General features: G+C 42.4%; 1 protein-coding gene across 1 annotated transcript; it reads right to left on the bottom strand.

Annotated features, from left to right (window-relative positions):
• Positions 1 to 49: 49 nt before the first annotated feature.
• Positions 50 to 16,490, bottom strand: TSR1 (TSR1 ribosome maturation factor; the record flags this gene model as incomplete). Its single annotated transcript, XM_079726275.1, has 15 exons — positions 50 to 417; positions 543 to 617; positions 722 to 862; positions 1,281 to 1,397; positions 2,702 to 2,834; positions 3,573 to 3,683; positions 4,008 to 4,170; positions 12,528 to 12,724; positions 12,983 to 13,140; positions 13,567 to 13,726; positions 14,502 to 14,926; positions 15,313 to 15,447; positions 15,563 to 15,782; positions 16,106 to 16,209; positions 16,394 to 16,490. The coding sequence occupies 15 exons, from the start codon at positions 16,488 to 16,490 to the stop codon at positions 239 to 241; spliced, it is 2,415 nt and encodes an 804-aa protein (XP_079582401.1). The 3' UTR covers positions 50 to 238.
• Between the last annotated feature and the right edge of the window lie 301 nt (positions 16,491 to 16,791).

Below are 16,791 nucleotides of genomic sequence, written 5' to 3'. Positions count from 1 at the left end.
ATCCTAATGGAGAATGTATATTTCAGTAAGTTTTAATAGTTTTTTGGACTAAGTTGCAATAGAAAAACATCCATACTTAACTGAGATACCTTGTCAAGGCCAAGAAAAGTCTTCTGCTAAAAGGAGCAAGACCTTAAGTAGGCTTAAGTAGAAAACATAAACTGCCCAGTCACAACCTACAGGCTCCCAACCCTAGAGTGCTAACTAGTAGCAATGAGACAGAATCCCACTGAATCCATTATTCCATGTCCATTTCAGGCACTGTTGAAGAAATCTCACTTTTCACCCAACGTACTGGTTCTGGTACATATGGATCATAAGTCCATTTGGGGAAAACTCTTTTATAGAGGTTCATCAGTACTGTGTCCTGAGATTTTAGCTTCCCATCAAAACTGCACTTCATGTGCCCATGAGTACCTACAAAGAAAACAGCACGAGTTGGTCAACTTTAATAGGAAATTTTAAAGCAGTGGTCTAACCCAACAGTCATTTAGTAGCACTGGGGAAATCTAGACAAGATCCCAAACCCCACATTCTCTTACCTAAAGGCTCCTTGATGTGTCCCCTACGGCCCCACTTTGTTCTCAGTTCCACCGGTTTAAACCACAGCACATCCTCTTAGAATCAAACACACAGAAGACCAAGATGAAATATTTATCCATAATATATAAATCCAACCTTCATCCCACAAAGGCAATTGGATCCCATCCGTTACACCTACCTCTGTTGAAGAACATGTAACGCACCACTGCCATCTTAGTAAAAATTTTGAAAGGATGACCACTCAGAACAACTCTCTTGATCACCATTCTGTCTGGATCCACTGACAATAGATGGCCTGTGGCAATGAGGCTGTGCATTCCTAAGGGGCAAAAGCAGGGCAGCAGGAGTCCATAGGTCAAAGCCTTCATTTATTGTCCAGTCCATTTAAAGACCTATGCGAGATCTTAGGGAAACAAAATAGGGATGTACTATGCTGCCCCTCCTGGGTTCATGGCAAAGATCACTAAGTGATATTCCTGCTGAGTCTATCCTCAGAACCCACCCTAAATACAGCACTCTGAGCAGCCTCTACCAATTAGCTATGGTTTACAAGCAAGATAAAACCCCATTTGTCATCCTCGCCTCAGACCCAATATGAGGCTGAGATTGGGATATTTTGAAAATCATCATTACCTTTTTTGTGCCATTTGGCCCCCAAATTTAAATACAGAAAGCAGTTAATCTTATTAAGGACCCACAGGCCTATTGGCCTATTCACCTCTGTGAACTCAACTTACCATTGCTGTTCTGTTTGAAAAGCAGCACAGATGCAGGAGGAAAAGTGATAGGAGCATATACTGTCACCACCAGAGCCAAGTCAGCATTCAGGAATCTCTGAAATTTATGTTTATCCGCTGCCATAAAGGTTAAAAAAATAAAAACCAAAAAATATTTTGAGAAACAATAGGTAATGCAGAGGCCTCTGAAAAGCGGTATCACTGCAACTCTTAAACCTAAGGCAACTAGTGTTTTTTTATCCCACTAATTCTCCAAACATTTTCTGGCCTCAATACAACTGAAAGATACAACCCAATCCTATCAGTGATTTTTCAACTGGAGGCAGAATCTTGGAGTTTAAACTATATTTTGGGGTTGGAAAAAGTTCTCCAGGTGATTCTGATACACATCACCCCTACCTCATTTGAGAATCAGTGCTTTACAAAATACCCTAATTCAACAGCTCTTAGTCTTGAGCAAGGATTGGCAAACATTTTCTGTAAATGGGCAGATAGTAAATATTTTAGGCTTTGTGGCCATTATAGTCTCTGTTCCAACTACTCAACTCTCACTGTAGCACAAAAACAGCCACAGACATTTTAAAAAAATTAAACAAGAAAGCACAACTGTGTTCCAACAAAACTTTACTTAACAAAACAAGCAGTGGGACAGATTTGGCTAAGGGCCAAACTTTACTAATCTCTTCTTGGGGACTATCTAGATCTTGTCTTTACCTTCAACGAAACCCTTTTTAATACAATATTAACGCTTTTTAATACTTAATGTTATAGGGAAACAAAATAGTTCAAGGGAAAGAGAAATTAATCCTTCATTTAGACAGCATGGCTGGTGAGAAAAGAAATTATCCAGAGCATCCATTAATGCTGCCTTTATCACCTTCCTCCGGCCATTGCTGAGAGTTGAGAGTGTAGGTAATGTTCAGAAGCCCCCAAGTTAATGCAAACATCTTCCCACTCCTAATACGAAAGAGCACAATCATTTTTTGTCATAAAAGTATTCCTGGTCACCACTCTCTAAATCCTCATGCAGTCTCAACATCTCAGAAGCCACACACTCTGCTTTATCCAACCGAGGGCCATCCCTAGCCTTCACCCACACGGCCACTGGCACAACAGATGCCAAGGGTTCCATGACACATCATCTCTAGAAAGCAGCCAACTCCTATCCAAAACCTCCTCTGCAGCAAATACTCATGGCAGAGAAGCCTCAGCACCACACAGAGGTTGCATCACTGGGATGCTTCAGACAGGTTCAGACACTTTGAATGGAAACATCATTGGCTCCTAAACCAGAGTACTGAAAATACCTCTAACCCAGAGACTGAGAGTTTGAAATGGTGTATTCTGCACCTCTCCCCAAATCTCAGTCGCCTAAAAGACAGTAAGATGGACAAGAACCCAGAAGCTTCCCTACTGCTCACCTGCAGTGTGCTGAGAGAATAAGGGTGAGGCTCGGAAGCGCCTGAATCCACAGTGGAAGATCAGCTCCTCTTTAGCTTTCACAGGTTCAGTGTTGCCAGGGTGCCGGCTCACCACCATATTAAGTACTGACATCTGGGGACCAAATAGGAAAACAGAACTTCATATCAGGAATAGAATAGCCTAACCTGCAAGAAGGCAAACCAAACCAGCAGATTAGATTCACTCTAAGAACTGACAATACTAATTTATGGTGGAGTGTAGATGAAGAGACACAAATTCACCTTTTACCTTCACCAACAACTGGCATTCAAATCGAAAATATGCTGGTTTTCAGAGCTTTCATGTCCCTGCTACACTAGGTGACCTTCCCACGTCTAACATGCAAGAGCTCAACATCTGCCACAAAATCAGTGCCTACAAGTCACTCACTCATCACACACCTCTAAACCACACTCATTCAAGACCCTTCTTGCCTCCACCCTTACAGTGACCAAAAGGCCAGAGCTCTCACATATACCGCAACCTACATGACTGCTGGCCATCAAGAGAAAAAAGATCTATACCTTGGCACTAACCCTGTTTAGTTTCATGGATGCCAACCCTTTGTTAAAGTGTGACCTGACAAACGTACTTATCTCAAAGAAGTCTCAGAACCACACACAGATCACGTCACTGAGGTGTATCAGACAGGTTCAGACATGCTGGGTAAAACCATCATCGACTTCTCTGTCATCCTCTCTGACTTCTAATCATAAAGGCAGACTTTTGCATCCCAATGAGTAAAATGTCAGTCACATAAAACTTCAGACTGCCAGACAAAACTGGTTGGAAAGTGTCATAACTCCCATTTCCCACAAGACGCTAACTCACCTTCTGTTCATGAGGTAGTAAAGAAAATGCAATCAAGGGTGCACCTCGCTTGAAGTGCTCAACCACTGAGACAGGGACTTCAGAGACATGAAGTGTGACATACCAGCCAACCTACCAGAAGAAAGCAGAAAACAATCATGCAATTACCCTTAAGGTCTCAATAATGATGAAGCATTTCTCCAAATATGTTAAAAAGTCTCTCAGACCACCGTAAAGCCAATCCTCACCCTTCAAGACTGTCCTTCACAGATGCCTCAACCACCTAGATTAAGCTTTTTCAGTTAACAGCTCTGATACCTCTTTGTTCCCAATTAGCTCCTCTAATTCAGCTGTAGGCAGCACAAAACTAATTAAGGTCCTCATGCCAACAGAAGTAGAGGGGGCACCTTGGCAAACAAAAACAAATTATAGGGACGCACAAAGGAAGGCAGATACCTCAGCTCCTTCAACCTCTTTTTCTTCAATCTCTTTAAAGATGCGTCTCCTAGTATTAATAAAGTTCTGAAACTGAAAGATCCGAGCATAATCTTGAGGGAGGTTTTCCTTAGGATCCCATGGAGATGTCCGGAAGCTCTTGAGACCTCTGTATTTCTGAAATCTAGAATACAGAGGCTATTTTAAATAAATTAATAGTGAAACTTATATGGTGCTACTTAACCGTTTCACTCAACTCACTTCTAAAAAGGCTAAGGCTTAAAAAGAAGAAAAAAAAGAAAAAAACAAAAACAATTTTTTTTTAATTTTTGAAAAATAAACAAGTAAATAAATAAAATGCCTAAGGCTTTAGCTTAAAAGAATTCACTCTCTCTCAAAATAACCTAACAGCTTAAATCAGAACCACACTCCAAAACAGCCTGAAACAAGTATTTCAGCACCAAACCCCAGCTTCTTAAAAGTATTTACAGCGGCTCCCTGGTGCGTATCAGGGAGCGGCTCTTTAACCCAACGAGCAACGTCCTCGATAAAAGCCTTCTCGGAGCCGGAGGAAGATGGCGGAAGAGTAAGACGCGGAGATCACCTTCCTCCCCACAGATACATCAGAAATTCATCTACACGTGGAACAACTCCAACAGAACACCTACTGAACGCTGACAGAAGACCTCAGACCCCCCAAAAGGCAAGAAACTCCCCACATACCTGGGTAGGTCAAAAGAAAAAAAGAATAAACAGACACAATAGGATATGGACGGGACCTGCACCAGTGGGAGGGAGCCGTGAAGGAGGGAAGGTTTCTACACACTACAAGCCCCTTCGAGGGCGGAGACTGCAGGTGGCGGAGGGGGAAAGCTTCGGAGTAGCGGAGGAGAGCACAGCAACAGGGGTGTGGAGGGCAAAGCAGAGAGATTTTGGCACAGAGGATCGGTGCCCTCAGGCACACACCAGCCCGAGAGACTTGTCTGCTCGGCCGCCAGAGCGGGCGGGGCTGGGAGCTGAGGCTCGGGTATCGGCTTTCAGTCGGAGCGCAGGGAGAGGTCTGGGGCTGGCGGCAGGAAGAGACCCTGAAGGGGTTAGTGCTAGCCCGGAGGGAGTCCGGGGAAAGGGTCTGGAGCTACCGGAGAGGCAAGAGACTTTTTTCCCTTTTGTTGCCTGGTGCGCGAGGAGAGGGCATTCCCCTCCCTCCCCTCTGCCTGAGTGAGCCAGAGCCCCCGAATCAGCGGCTCCTTTAAACCCGTCCTGTCTGAGCGAAGAACGGACGCCCTCCAGCGACCTACGCGCAGAGGCGGGGCCAGGTCCAAGGCTGAGACCCGGGAGCTGTGAGAGCAGAGACAGGGAAATCTCTCTGTGCAGCCTCCGAGGCAGCGGATTAAAGCTCCACAGTCCATTTGATGTGCCCTGCATCTGTGGAGTGCATGAATGGACAGCGAATCATCCCAAATTGAGGAAGTGGACCTTGAGGACAAGATTTAAGACTTTCCCCCCTTTTTTTTTCCTCTTTTTACAACGAATTATCTCAAATTAAGGAGGTGGACTTAGCAAGATTTCAGACTTTTCGCCCTTTTCCTCTTTTTACAACGAATTATCCCAAATCGAGGAGGTGGACTTGGAGAGCAAGATTTTTGATTTTTCCCCCTGCTCTCTTTTTGTGAATGTGTATGTGTAATCTTCTGTGTAAGATTCTCTCTGTATAGCTTTGCTTCCACCATATGTCCCAGGGTTCTTTCGGTCCGTGTTTTTTTTCAATAATTACTTTTTAATTTTAATAACGCTACTATATTTCATACTTTATTCTATTTTACTTTACCTGCTCTTTCTTTTTTTCCTCCCTTCCCTTCCTCCCTCCCTCCGCTCCTCCTTTCCTTCTTTCTTTTTCTTTCCTCCATCCCTCCCTCCCTCCCACCCTTCTTCTTTCCACTTTCTTTTTCTTTCCTTCCTCCCTCCCTCCCTCCCTCCTGTCTTTCTTTCTTTCTTTCTTTCCTTCCTCCCTCTCTCCCTCTCTTCTTCCATTCACTCTTCCTTTTGCTTTCATTCCTCCCTCCCTCCCTCCTTTCTTTCCTTCTTTCTTTCCATCCTTCCTCCCTCCCTCCTTTCTTTCTTTCTTCCTTCCTTCCTTACTTCCCTTCTTCCTTTCTTTCAATCTCTCTTTCTTTCTTCTACTAATTATTTCTTTCTACTTTTTCTCACTGTTATTCTGAGCCGGGTGGATGAAAGGCTCTTGGTGCTGCAGCCAGGAGTTAGTGCTGTGCCTCTGAAGTGGGAGAGCCAACTTCAGGACACGGGTCCACAAGAGACCTCCCAGCTCCACATAATATCAAGCAGCGAAAATCTCCCAGGGATCTCCATCTCAACACCAGCACCCAGCTTCAGTCAACGACCAGCAAGCTACAGTGCTGGTCACCCTATGCCAAGCAAATAGCAAGGCAGGAACACAACCCCACCCATTAGCAGAGAGGATACCTAAAAACATAATAAGGCCACAGGCACCCCAAAACACACCACCAGACGTGGACCTGTCCACCAGAAAGACAAGATCGAGCTTCAACCACCAGAACAAAGGCATTAGTCCCCCCCACCAGGAAGCCTACACAACCTACTGAAACAACCTTAGCCACGGGGGACAGACACCAAAAACAACGGGAACTACGAATCTGCAGCCTGCAAAAAGGAGACCCCAAACACAGTAACATAAGCAAAATGAGAAAGCAGAAAAACACACAGCAGGTGAAGGAGCAAGATAAAAACCTACCAGACCTAACAAATGAAGAGGTAATAGGCAGTCTACCTGAAAAAGAATTCAGAATAATGATAGTAAAGCTGATCCAAGATTCTATTTCCCAGATCCATAATCTTGGAAATAGAATAGACAATATGCAAGAAACAGTTAACAAGGACCTAGAAGAACTAAAGATGAATCAAGCATCGATTAAAAACACAATAAATGAAATGAAAAATACTCTAGATGGGATCAATAGCAGAATAACTGAGGCAGAAGAACGGATAAGTGAGGTGGAAGATAAAATAGTGGAAATAACTGATGCAGAGAAAAATAAAGAAAAAAGAATGAAAAGAACAGAGGACAGTCTCAGAGACCTCTGGGACAACATTAAACGCACCAACATTCGAATTATAGGGGTTCCAGAAGAAGAAGAGAAAAAGAAAGGGACTGAGAAAATATTTGAAGAGATTATAGTTGAAAACTTCCCTAATATGGGAAAGGAAATAGTTAATCAAGTCCAGGAGGCACAGAGAGTCCCATACAGAATAAATCCAAGAAGAAATACGCCAAGACATATTAATCAAACTGTCAAAAATTAAACACAAAGAAATCATATTAAAAGCAGCAAGGGAAAAACAACAAATAACACACAAGGGAATCCCCATCAGGTTAACAGCTGATCTCTCAGCAGAAACTCTACAAGCCAGAAGGGAGTGGCAGGACATAATTAAAGTGATGAAGGAGAGAAACCTGCAACCAAGATTACTCTACCCAGCAAGGATCTCATTCAGATTTGATGGAGAAATTAAAACGTTTACAGACAAGCAAAAGCTGAGAGAGTTCAGCACCACCAAACCAGCTTTACAACAAATGCTAAAGGAACTTCTCTAGGCAAGAAACACAACAGAAGGACTATACCTACAATAACAAACCCAAAGCCATTAAGGAAATGGGAATAGGAACATACATATCAATAATTACCTTAAATGTAAATGGACTAAATGCTCCCACCAAAAGACACAGAGTGGCTGAATGGATACAAAAACAAGACCCATATATATGCTATCTACAAGAGACCCACTTCAGACCTAGAGACACATACAGATTGAAAGTAAGGGGATGGAAAAAAATATTCCATGCAAATGGAAATCAAAAGAAAGCTGGAGTAGCAATTCTTATATCAGACAAAATAGACTTTAAAATAAAGACTATTAGAAGAGACAAAGAAGGACACTACATAACGATAAAGGGATCGATCCAAGAAGAAGATATAACAATTGTAAATATTTATGCACCCAACATAGGAGCACCTCAATACATAAGGCAAATACTAACAGCCATAAAAGGGGAAATCGACAGTAACACAATCATAGTAGGGGACTTTAACACCCCACTTTCACCAATGGACAGATCATCCAAAATGAAAATAAATAAGGAAACACAAGCTTTAAATGATACATTAAACAAGATGGACTTAATTGATATTTATAGGACATTCCACCCAAAAACAACAGAATACACATTTTTCTCAAGTGCTCATGGAACATTCTCCAGGATAGATCATATCTTGGGTCACAAATCAAGCCTTGGTAAATTTAAGAAAATTGAAATTGTATCAAGTATCTTTTCCGACCACAATGCTATGAGACTAGACATCAATTACAGGAAAAGATCTGTAAAAAATACAAACACATGGAGGCTAAACAATACACTACTCAATAATGAAGTGATCACTGAAGAAATCAAAGAGGAAATTAAGAAATACTTAGAAACAAATGACAATGGAGACACGACGACCCAAAACCTATGGGACGCAGCAAAAGCAGTTCTAAGGGGGAAGTTTATAGCAATACAATCCCACCTTAAGAAACAGGAAACATTTCGAGTAAACAACCTGACCCTGCACCTAAAGCAATTAGAGAAAGAAGAACAAAAAACCCCCAAAGTTAGCAGAAGGAAAGAAATCATAAAGATCAGATCAGAAATAAATGAAAAAGAAATGAAGGAAACGATAGCAAAGATCAACCAAACTAAAAGCTGGTTCTTTGAGAAGATAAACAAAATTGACAAACCATTAGCCAGACTCATCAAGAAAAGAAGGGAGGGGCCTCCCTGGTGGCGCAGTGGTTGAGAGTCCGCCTGCCGATGCAGGGGATACGGGTTCGTGCCCCGGTCTGGGAGGATCCCATATGCCGCGGAGCGGCTGGGCCCGTGAGCCATGGCCGCTGAGCCTGCGCATCCGGAGCCTGTGCTCCGCAACGGGAGAGGCCACAACAGTGAGAGGCCCGCGTACCGCAAAAAAAAAAAAAAAAAAAAAAGAAAAGAAGGGAGAAGACTCAAATCAGTAGAATTAGAAATGAAAAAGGAGAAGTAACAACTGACACTGCAGAAATACAAAAGATCATGAGAGATTACTATAAGCAACTCTATGCCAATAAAATGGACAACCTGGAAGAAATGGACAAATTCTTAGAAATGCACAACCTACCAAGACTGACTCAGGAAGAAATAGAAAATATGAATAGACCAATCACAAGCCCTGAAATTGAAACTGTGATTAAAAATCTTCCATCAAACAAAAGCCCAGGACCAGATGGCTTCACAGGCGAATTCTATCAAACATTTAGAGAAGAGCTAACACCCATCCTTCTCAAACTCTTCCAAACAATATCAGAGGAAGGAACACTCCCAAACTCATTCTACGAGGCCACCATCACCTTGATACCAAAACCAGGCAAGGATGTCACAAAGAAAGAAAACTACAGGCCAATATCACTGATGAACATAGATGCAAAAATCCTCAACAAAATACTAGCAAACAGAATCCAACAGCACATTAAAAGGATCATACACCATGATCAAGTGGGGTTTATTCCAGGAATGCAAGGATTCTTCAATATACGCAAATCAATCAATGTGATACACCATATTAACAAGTTGAAGGAGAAAAACCATATGATCATCTCAATAGATGCAGAGAAAGCTTTCGACAAAATTCAACACCCATTTATGATAAAAACCCTGCAGAAAGTAGGCATAGAGGGAACTTTCCTCAACATAATAAAGGCCATATATGACAAACCCACAGCCAACATTGTCCTCAATGGTGAAAAACTGAAACCATTTCCACTAAGATCAGGAACAAGACAAGGCTGCCCACTCTCACCACTCTTATTCAACATAGTTTTGGAAGTTTTAGCCACAGCAATCAGAGAAGAAAAGGAAATAAAAGGAATCCAAATTGGAAAAGAAGAAGTAAAGCTGTCACTGTTTGCAGATGACATGATACTATACATAGAGAATCCTAAAGATGCTACCGAAAAACTACTAGAGCTAATCAATGAATTTGGTAAAGTAGCAGGATACAAAATTAATGCACAGAAATCTCTGGCATTCCTGTACACTAATGATGAAAAATCTGAAAATGAAATCAAGAAAACACTCCCATTTACCATTGCAACAAAAAGAATAAAATATCTAGGAATAAACCTACCTAAGGAGACAAAAGGCCTGTATGCAGAAAATTATAAGACACTGATGAAAGAAATTAAAGATGATATAAATAGATGGAGAGATATACCATGCTCCTGGATTGGAAGAATCAATATTGTGAAAATGACTCTACTACCCAAAGCAATCTACAGATTCAATGCAATCCCTATCAAACTACCACTGGCATTTTTCACAGAAGTAGAACAAAAAATTTCAAAATTTGTTTGGAAAAACAAAAGACCCCGAATAGCCAAAGCAATCTTGAGAACGAAAAACGGAGCTGGAGGAATCAGGCTGCCTGACTTCAGACTATACTACAAAGCTACAGTAATTAAGACAGTGTGGTACTGGCATAAAAACAGAAAGATAGATCAGTGGATCAGGATAGAAAGCCCAGAGATAAACCCACGCACATATGGCCAACTTATCTTTGATAAAGGAGGCAGGAATGTACAGTGGAGAAAGGACAGCCTCTTCAATAAGTGGTGCTGGGAAAACTGGACAGGGACATGTAAAAGTATGAGATTAGATCATTCCCTAACACCATACACAAAAATAAGCTCAAAATGGATTAAAGACCTAAATGTAAGGCCAGAAAGTATCAAACTCTTAGAGGAAAACATAGGTAGAACACTCTATGACATAAATCACAGCAAGATCCTTTTGGACCCACCTCCTAGAGAAATGGAACTAAAAACAAAGATAAACAAATGGGACCTAATGAAACTTCAAAGCTTTTGCACAGCAAAGGAAACCATAAACAAGACCAAAAGACAACCCTCAGAATGGGAGAAAATATTTGCAAATGAAGCAACTGACAAAGGATTAATCTCCAAAATTTATAAACAGCTCATGCAGCTCAATAGCAAAAAAACAAACAACCCAATCCAAAAATGGGCAGAAGACTTAAATAGGCATTTCTCCAAAGAAGATATACAGACTGCCAACAAACACATGAAAGAATGCTCAACATCATTAATCATTAGAGAAATGCAAATCAAAACTACAATGAGATATCATCTCACACCAGTCAGAATGGCCATCATCAAGAAATCTAGAAACAATAAATGCTGGAGAGGGTGTGGAGAAAAGGGAACACTCTTGCACTGCTGGTGGGAATGTGAATTGGTACAGCCACTATGGAGAACAGTATGGAGGTTCCTTAAAAAACTAAAAATAGAACTACCATATGACCCAGCAATCCCACTACTAGGCATATACCCTGAGAAAACCATAATTCAAAAAGAGACATGTACCAAAATGTTCATTGCAGCTCTATTCACAATAGCCCGGAGCTGGAAACAACCTAAGTGTCCATCATCGGATGAATGGATAAAGAAGATGTGGCACATATATACAATGGAATATTACTCAGCCATAAAAAGAAACGAAACTGAGCTATTTGTAATGAGGTGGATAGACCTAGAGTCTGTCATACAGAGTGAAGTAAGTCAGAAAGAGAAAGACAAATACCGTATGCTAACACATATATATGGAATTTAAAAAAAAAAAAAAAATGTCATGAAGAACCTAGGGGTAAAACGGGAATAAAGACACAGACCTACTTGAGAATGGACTTGAGGATATGGGGAAGGGGAAGGGTAAGCTGTGACAAAGGGAAAGAGAGGCATGGACATATATACACTACCAAACGTAAGGTAGATAGATAGTGGGAAGCAGCCGCAGAGCACAGGGAGATCAGCTCGGTGCTTTGTGACCGCCTGGAGGGGTGGGATGGGGAGGGTGGGAGGGAGGGAGATGCATGAGGGAGGGGATGTGGGAACAGATGTATATGTATGACTGATTCACTTTGTTATAAAGCAGAAACTAATAAAAAAAAAAAAAAGAACTAATGCCATAGCTGTTTTATTTTTATCAATAAAGCTCTTTCCGTTTAAAAAAAAAAAAAAAAAAAGCCTTCTCTCTCTAATATGCAGCATAAAGTCTCTGGACTCACCTTTAGAGCAAACAGGACCATCTACATCTTCATTCTTTTATTCTCACTGTTCTACCCAAACTTCCCCAAATCTCCAAGTGTTATATACTTTGAGTCTTAGCTCCAAAGGAAGCATTTGCTAATTAATCACAGCATTTCCTTCAGTAATGTACTGTAACACTATTAGTCTGTACTACACAGTCTAGAATATGAACATTGTTTCCCGTATGTCTGTCTTACCTTCCCATATAGTATTAGCCCTTCAAGAGCAAGAACAATGTATGTTCCTTCTTTTACATCACACTGACATAGTTCTGAGCCACGTAAGTTTTAAATAAAAACATACTGATTGATCTTAGACTTGTTGACTAACCGAATTCTAGCAGCCATGTCACGGGGGGTATCTACTTCATCTGGAAACATCTCTTCCAGTCTTTCTTGTTTATATTTCTCCAGCATTTTCCCCTCAGCCTCTTCATCCACTTTCTCATCATACAGATCATCATGCGTGGACTCTCCTATAGTCACAGTTTCACATTCCTCCTCTTCTTCCTTTTCACTACCCTCATCCTGTAGAATGAAGGATTACAATTTCAGAGGAAACCCACATCTCTACCCTAAAGGCCATCGAGCTAAAATAATTCTACTAGAGACCTAGTCCAAACCAATATCAATTCTAATAGAGACTAAGTTATAAAACAAAGTCTCATTCCCAGCAACAAAGTCATTCCTAAGAAACTGACCACACATACCCCTTAAGGTCAGGAATGCACCTTGCCTTGCATTTGGGGCTGTACACAGAAGTTGCCCAAGGGCCCATTTCCTTACCTGAGATTCCTCTTCCATAAAATCCTCACGTTCTATATCATCATACTCATCTCCTTCCCCACCACTTTCGCCATCCTCATCCAAAATCCATTCAGCTTGATAACTGGATGTTCCTTTGGGAACCTTCTTTACTACCTTGGAAGTTTCCTTCAATAAGTCTGTAAAAGCCCAAATGAGTTAAGTAAATTATATACCTCCTTCCCTCCCCTATTACTTTGGGCATTCTCACCTAGGCAAGATATCACATATTGCTACCAATACCAGGAACTCTGACAGGCTCTATAAATAGAACAGACTTCCCAATTTAATTCAGCTGCCTCAGAACTAGCAATAGTTACACAGCTAAATAAGTCCTATAATAAATCAGAAGTTATCTGTTCATTAGGAAACAATAACGTAAGTAATTTTTAGAAACGAAGTAAAGCTGTGTCCAGTGTTTGCTTAGTGAAAACATATAGCCTTTGGAGGTAAGAGAAGACTTCCAAATACTTCCTCATCCTACTCTACCTTATAAGGTCCTCACTGTGAGCAGCTAGACAAAACCCACAATTCTAGGCCAGAATTTCAAGTTTGCCAATACCAACCATTTGCTTCACTCAGCTCCTCCTCCGTGGGCCAGGTCTGTTCCCCCTCCATTGGATCTGGGATAACCTCTGTTTGCAAAGATTCTTGTCTCTCAGGGTCTGCCTTCATTAGAACCTTCAGGTCCTCCTCCATATCAGCTACAGCATCTGTAGCACAAATCTGAAAACCCAAACAGTTGATGGTCAATTAAATATTAGCCAAAAATCTACTAAATCTAACATAATAACCAGAAAGATCTAGAAATAACATAGTCCTCAAACAGAAAAATAGAAAGTGAAAACTTGTCAGAATTTTTCAAATGGTTCTATTTCCTACCATTCTAGGTCCATACCTCTGCTTGGCTCTTGAGACCTTTCATAATCTGGTCTCATGCCTACCTTTTTACTACATACCTTACTCCCATCAAGCTGTTATCTTCAGGGTTCAAAGAAACCCTCTGATCCATCACTTTGCCTAGGTTCATGTTGTCTTTATTTGCTTGGATATTCTTCCATCTCTTTTCAACTCATAAATCATGTTCATCCTTCTCAACACCTAGCTCAAGTCTGATCTCTTCTGTGAAGCTTGCCAGTCTTCTTTCTCAACTTCCACTGCAGGTGTGCACCTCAACCACGCTTTCTCAATCTTTATTTCACAGGTCTCTGCCATTTTTTTCTGACCTAATTAAGTTGTCTAAGGAAAGAGACTACAACCTGTGTGCCTTCTATAAATTCAGAGCCAACTGCTATGTAAGGCATCTACAAAGTACTGGATAAGTATATGATATAGCAACTTATTTGTAGTTGACTACTGCCTTATTTCGAACTAGCTGTTACCTCCAGGGACTAGGATAGTTGTCCAAGTGTGCAGACAGACTACCCTCTCTGTAGTTCCCATCCTCTGCCAGCTTACACATGAATCTACAATACATAGTTTTTAAGAACACCAATCTTACCTCCATTGCCATGCCTGGGTCCTCTGGGGATTTGATCACTCTAGGATTTAAAGGGAAAGGGTCCATAGGGGCATCTATCTGTTTCATCTGGAAATCACCATGTCCAACGACATGCAGCAAGCTATTTACATTCAGAGCCTGCCCACGAACATAGCCTGAGATCTTCAAGGTGCCCACCAAGTTATTCTCTTCACTAGGCACAAAGTCAGCAGCATGAGCAAATAGGTAGGCATGCCGATCTCGAAAGGCAAGATGCCGTTGCTTTTGGTTAGCCAACTGCCTGAGCAGCATCCCTGCCTCCTGTTGAGTGTCTAACAGGAGGAGTTTGTCATCAGGAAAGCGCTTCTCCACTGCTTTACTTAGCTTCTTCCTGACATCTGTTTGTTTCTTCAGTGGGAGGCCTGAAACCCCCTGGACAGCTAATGCTGTGAACAAAAGAGAAAGGGTATCATGACTTGTTGCCTCACTATATGAAAATCCCCCCTGTGGCTCACAAACAAGCTAACAGTTCAGTTGTGAGCCCAGAGATCACTGGGAAACCCAACACTCCGCTACCCTAAAGAAATTTCACAGTAAAACCAAACTTCATATTCTTCTTCTTTCTCTGGTCAATGGGCAGTCCAGAAATAAAAAGACATCTTGATAGGTAACTTGTAAACAATGGACCGAGTTAAGGCCATACATGTACAACCCTCCAATAGTATCAAGCATCAGACATCGTGTATCAGACATAGTGTCTGGCAAATTGTAAGTGCACTATACATGCTAATTCACTTCCTTCCTTGGCCTCCAATACTCCCAACTCACTTACTATAGGTAGGAAGGCCCTGAGCAAAGAGGCAGGAAAGGCAGTAATCCCCAGTGCTATCCCAGCCTTCTAGTGGATCAAGGAGGAACAGGATGGTATCAGCCACTTTAGCCATGTCTAACACAGTGTGCAGATCCCCTGCAAACAGAAGACAAAGTCAGTATGAAGAGGTGGTTGACAGCACATTATACTAAAAAAAATTACCACTAATACGCAAAACGTAGTGATAGAAAATATTGTTGTATGTTCTAACCTGGCCTTGCAGATGTAAAAAACCACCGATGTTTCAAGCGGGGGCATAACAGCATAAAGCTATGGGTGCTTCCCCATTCATTCAAGTGTACTGTTCCAGTATCCCTATCCTGAAGCAGTCGAAAGGCCTCTGGCAGGGAAATCCTGTTGTGCAGGGGAACCACCAGTACCTGATGAGGAGGGCCATCCTTGCTGCCGAGCTGTCTCTTTTCTGCCAAAACCTGAGGAAAGAAAGGATCAGAGAACATCTCAATGTTTCAGTACTTTGTTTCGGTACTGCATTTCCACCAGTACAGATGCCCACCCCGACCCTCCGACCAGCATCTCTCTTGTAAAAGGTGTCATGTATGCCAAGGAGGCGGGCAGAAGCTAGGAACAAAGCAAAGAATGCTCCAGCATGAGTCTGGGCCAGCACGCCTGACACGTGCTCTAGGGTTATTCTCCATCCCTGGCCCCTTCCCAGGGTCACATTTTCTAGTTTGAGGCATTACCCGCCTAGAACGGTTGTGAAGCCACACCATTCCCCAATCCCCGGTCCTCTCACCGCCTCCTTCTTCTGCTTTCGGAGCTGGCTGGCGCGATGCCTCTGGTCCACTTTGCTGAGATCTTTTCTCACCTTCTTGCTTAGGGTTTTCAGTGCTAGACGGCCTGTAGGGAGACCAGAAAAGGCTCTTGCACAGGGCACTAGGTCAAGAAAGGAGATCCCTCTCTGCTCTCCTCAGAGCCTTTGCGCGGGGTCCAGGCCGGAGTAGGTAGGAGTTCATTCTGGGCACGAAAAAAAGCAGTTAATATCGACTAAACATCCCTTCTTCCTCCAACCCTACCTTCTTACCCTTGCCGTCCCGCTGCGCGGATCCCCGACTCCGATGCCGCCCGCCTTTATGAGCTTTATTCTGCTGCTTAAGCGGGCCAGAGCGATGAGCCGCCATATTGCCGCTCACGTGTACCAATTCGGCACTACTTCCGGGCCGAACCGAGCGCTTCCGGTTTTCGCCTTGGGGGCGTGTCCTCGCCCGGCGGGGCAAGGCTCCTCGTGTGCTCGCGCGAGGGTTCTTTCCACCCGCTTCTGAGAGCACGGCGCCCGCGTCTCCACAAAACCTGCTCGTAAACTTTTCCCAGGCGGTGGTCCGCTGTTGCGGGCTTTAAAACGCCGGATGTAGACTCGAGGTTTGGGCTTTCAGTCTCGGAGAGCTGTTTTGCTCCCTTGTATTTTTATTTTTTGCGCTATCA

This window comes from Hyperoodon ampullatus, assembly GCF_949752795.1.
Source record: "Hyperoodon ampullatus genome assembly, chromosome: 19".
Classification (NCBI taxonomy): domain Eukaryota; kingdom Metazoa; phylum Chordata; class Mammalia; order Artiodactyla; family Ziphiidae; genus Hyperoodon; species Hyperoodon ampullatus.
The sequence above is the reverse complement of the archived record's forward strand: the minus strand, read 5'-3'. Positions and strand labels throughout refer to the sequence as shown.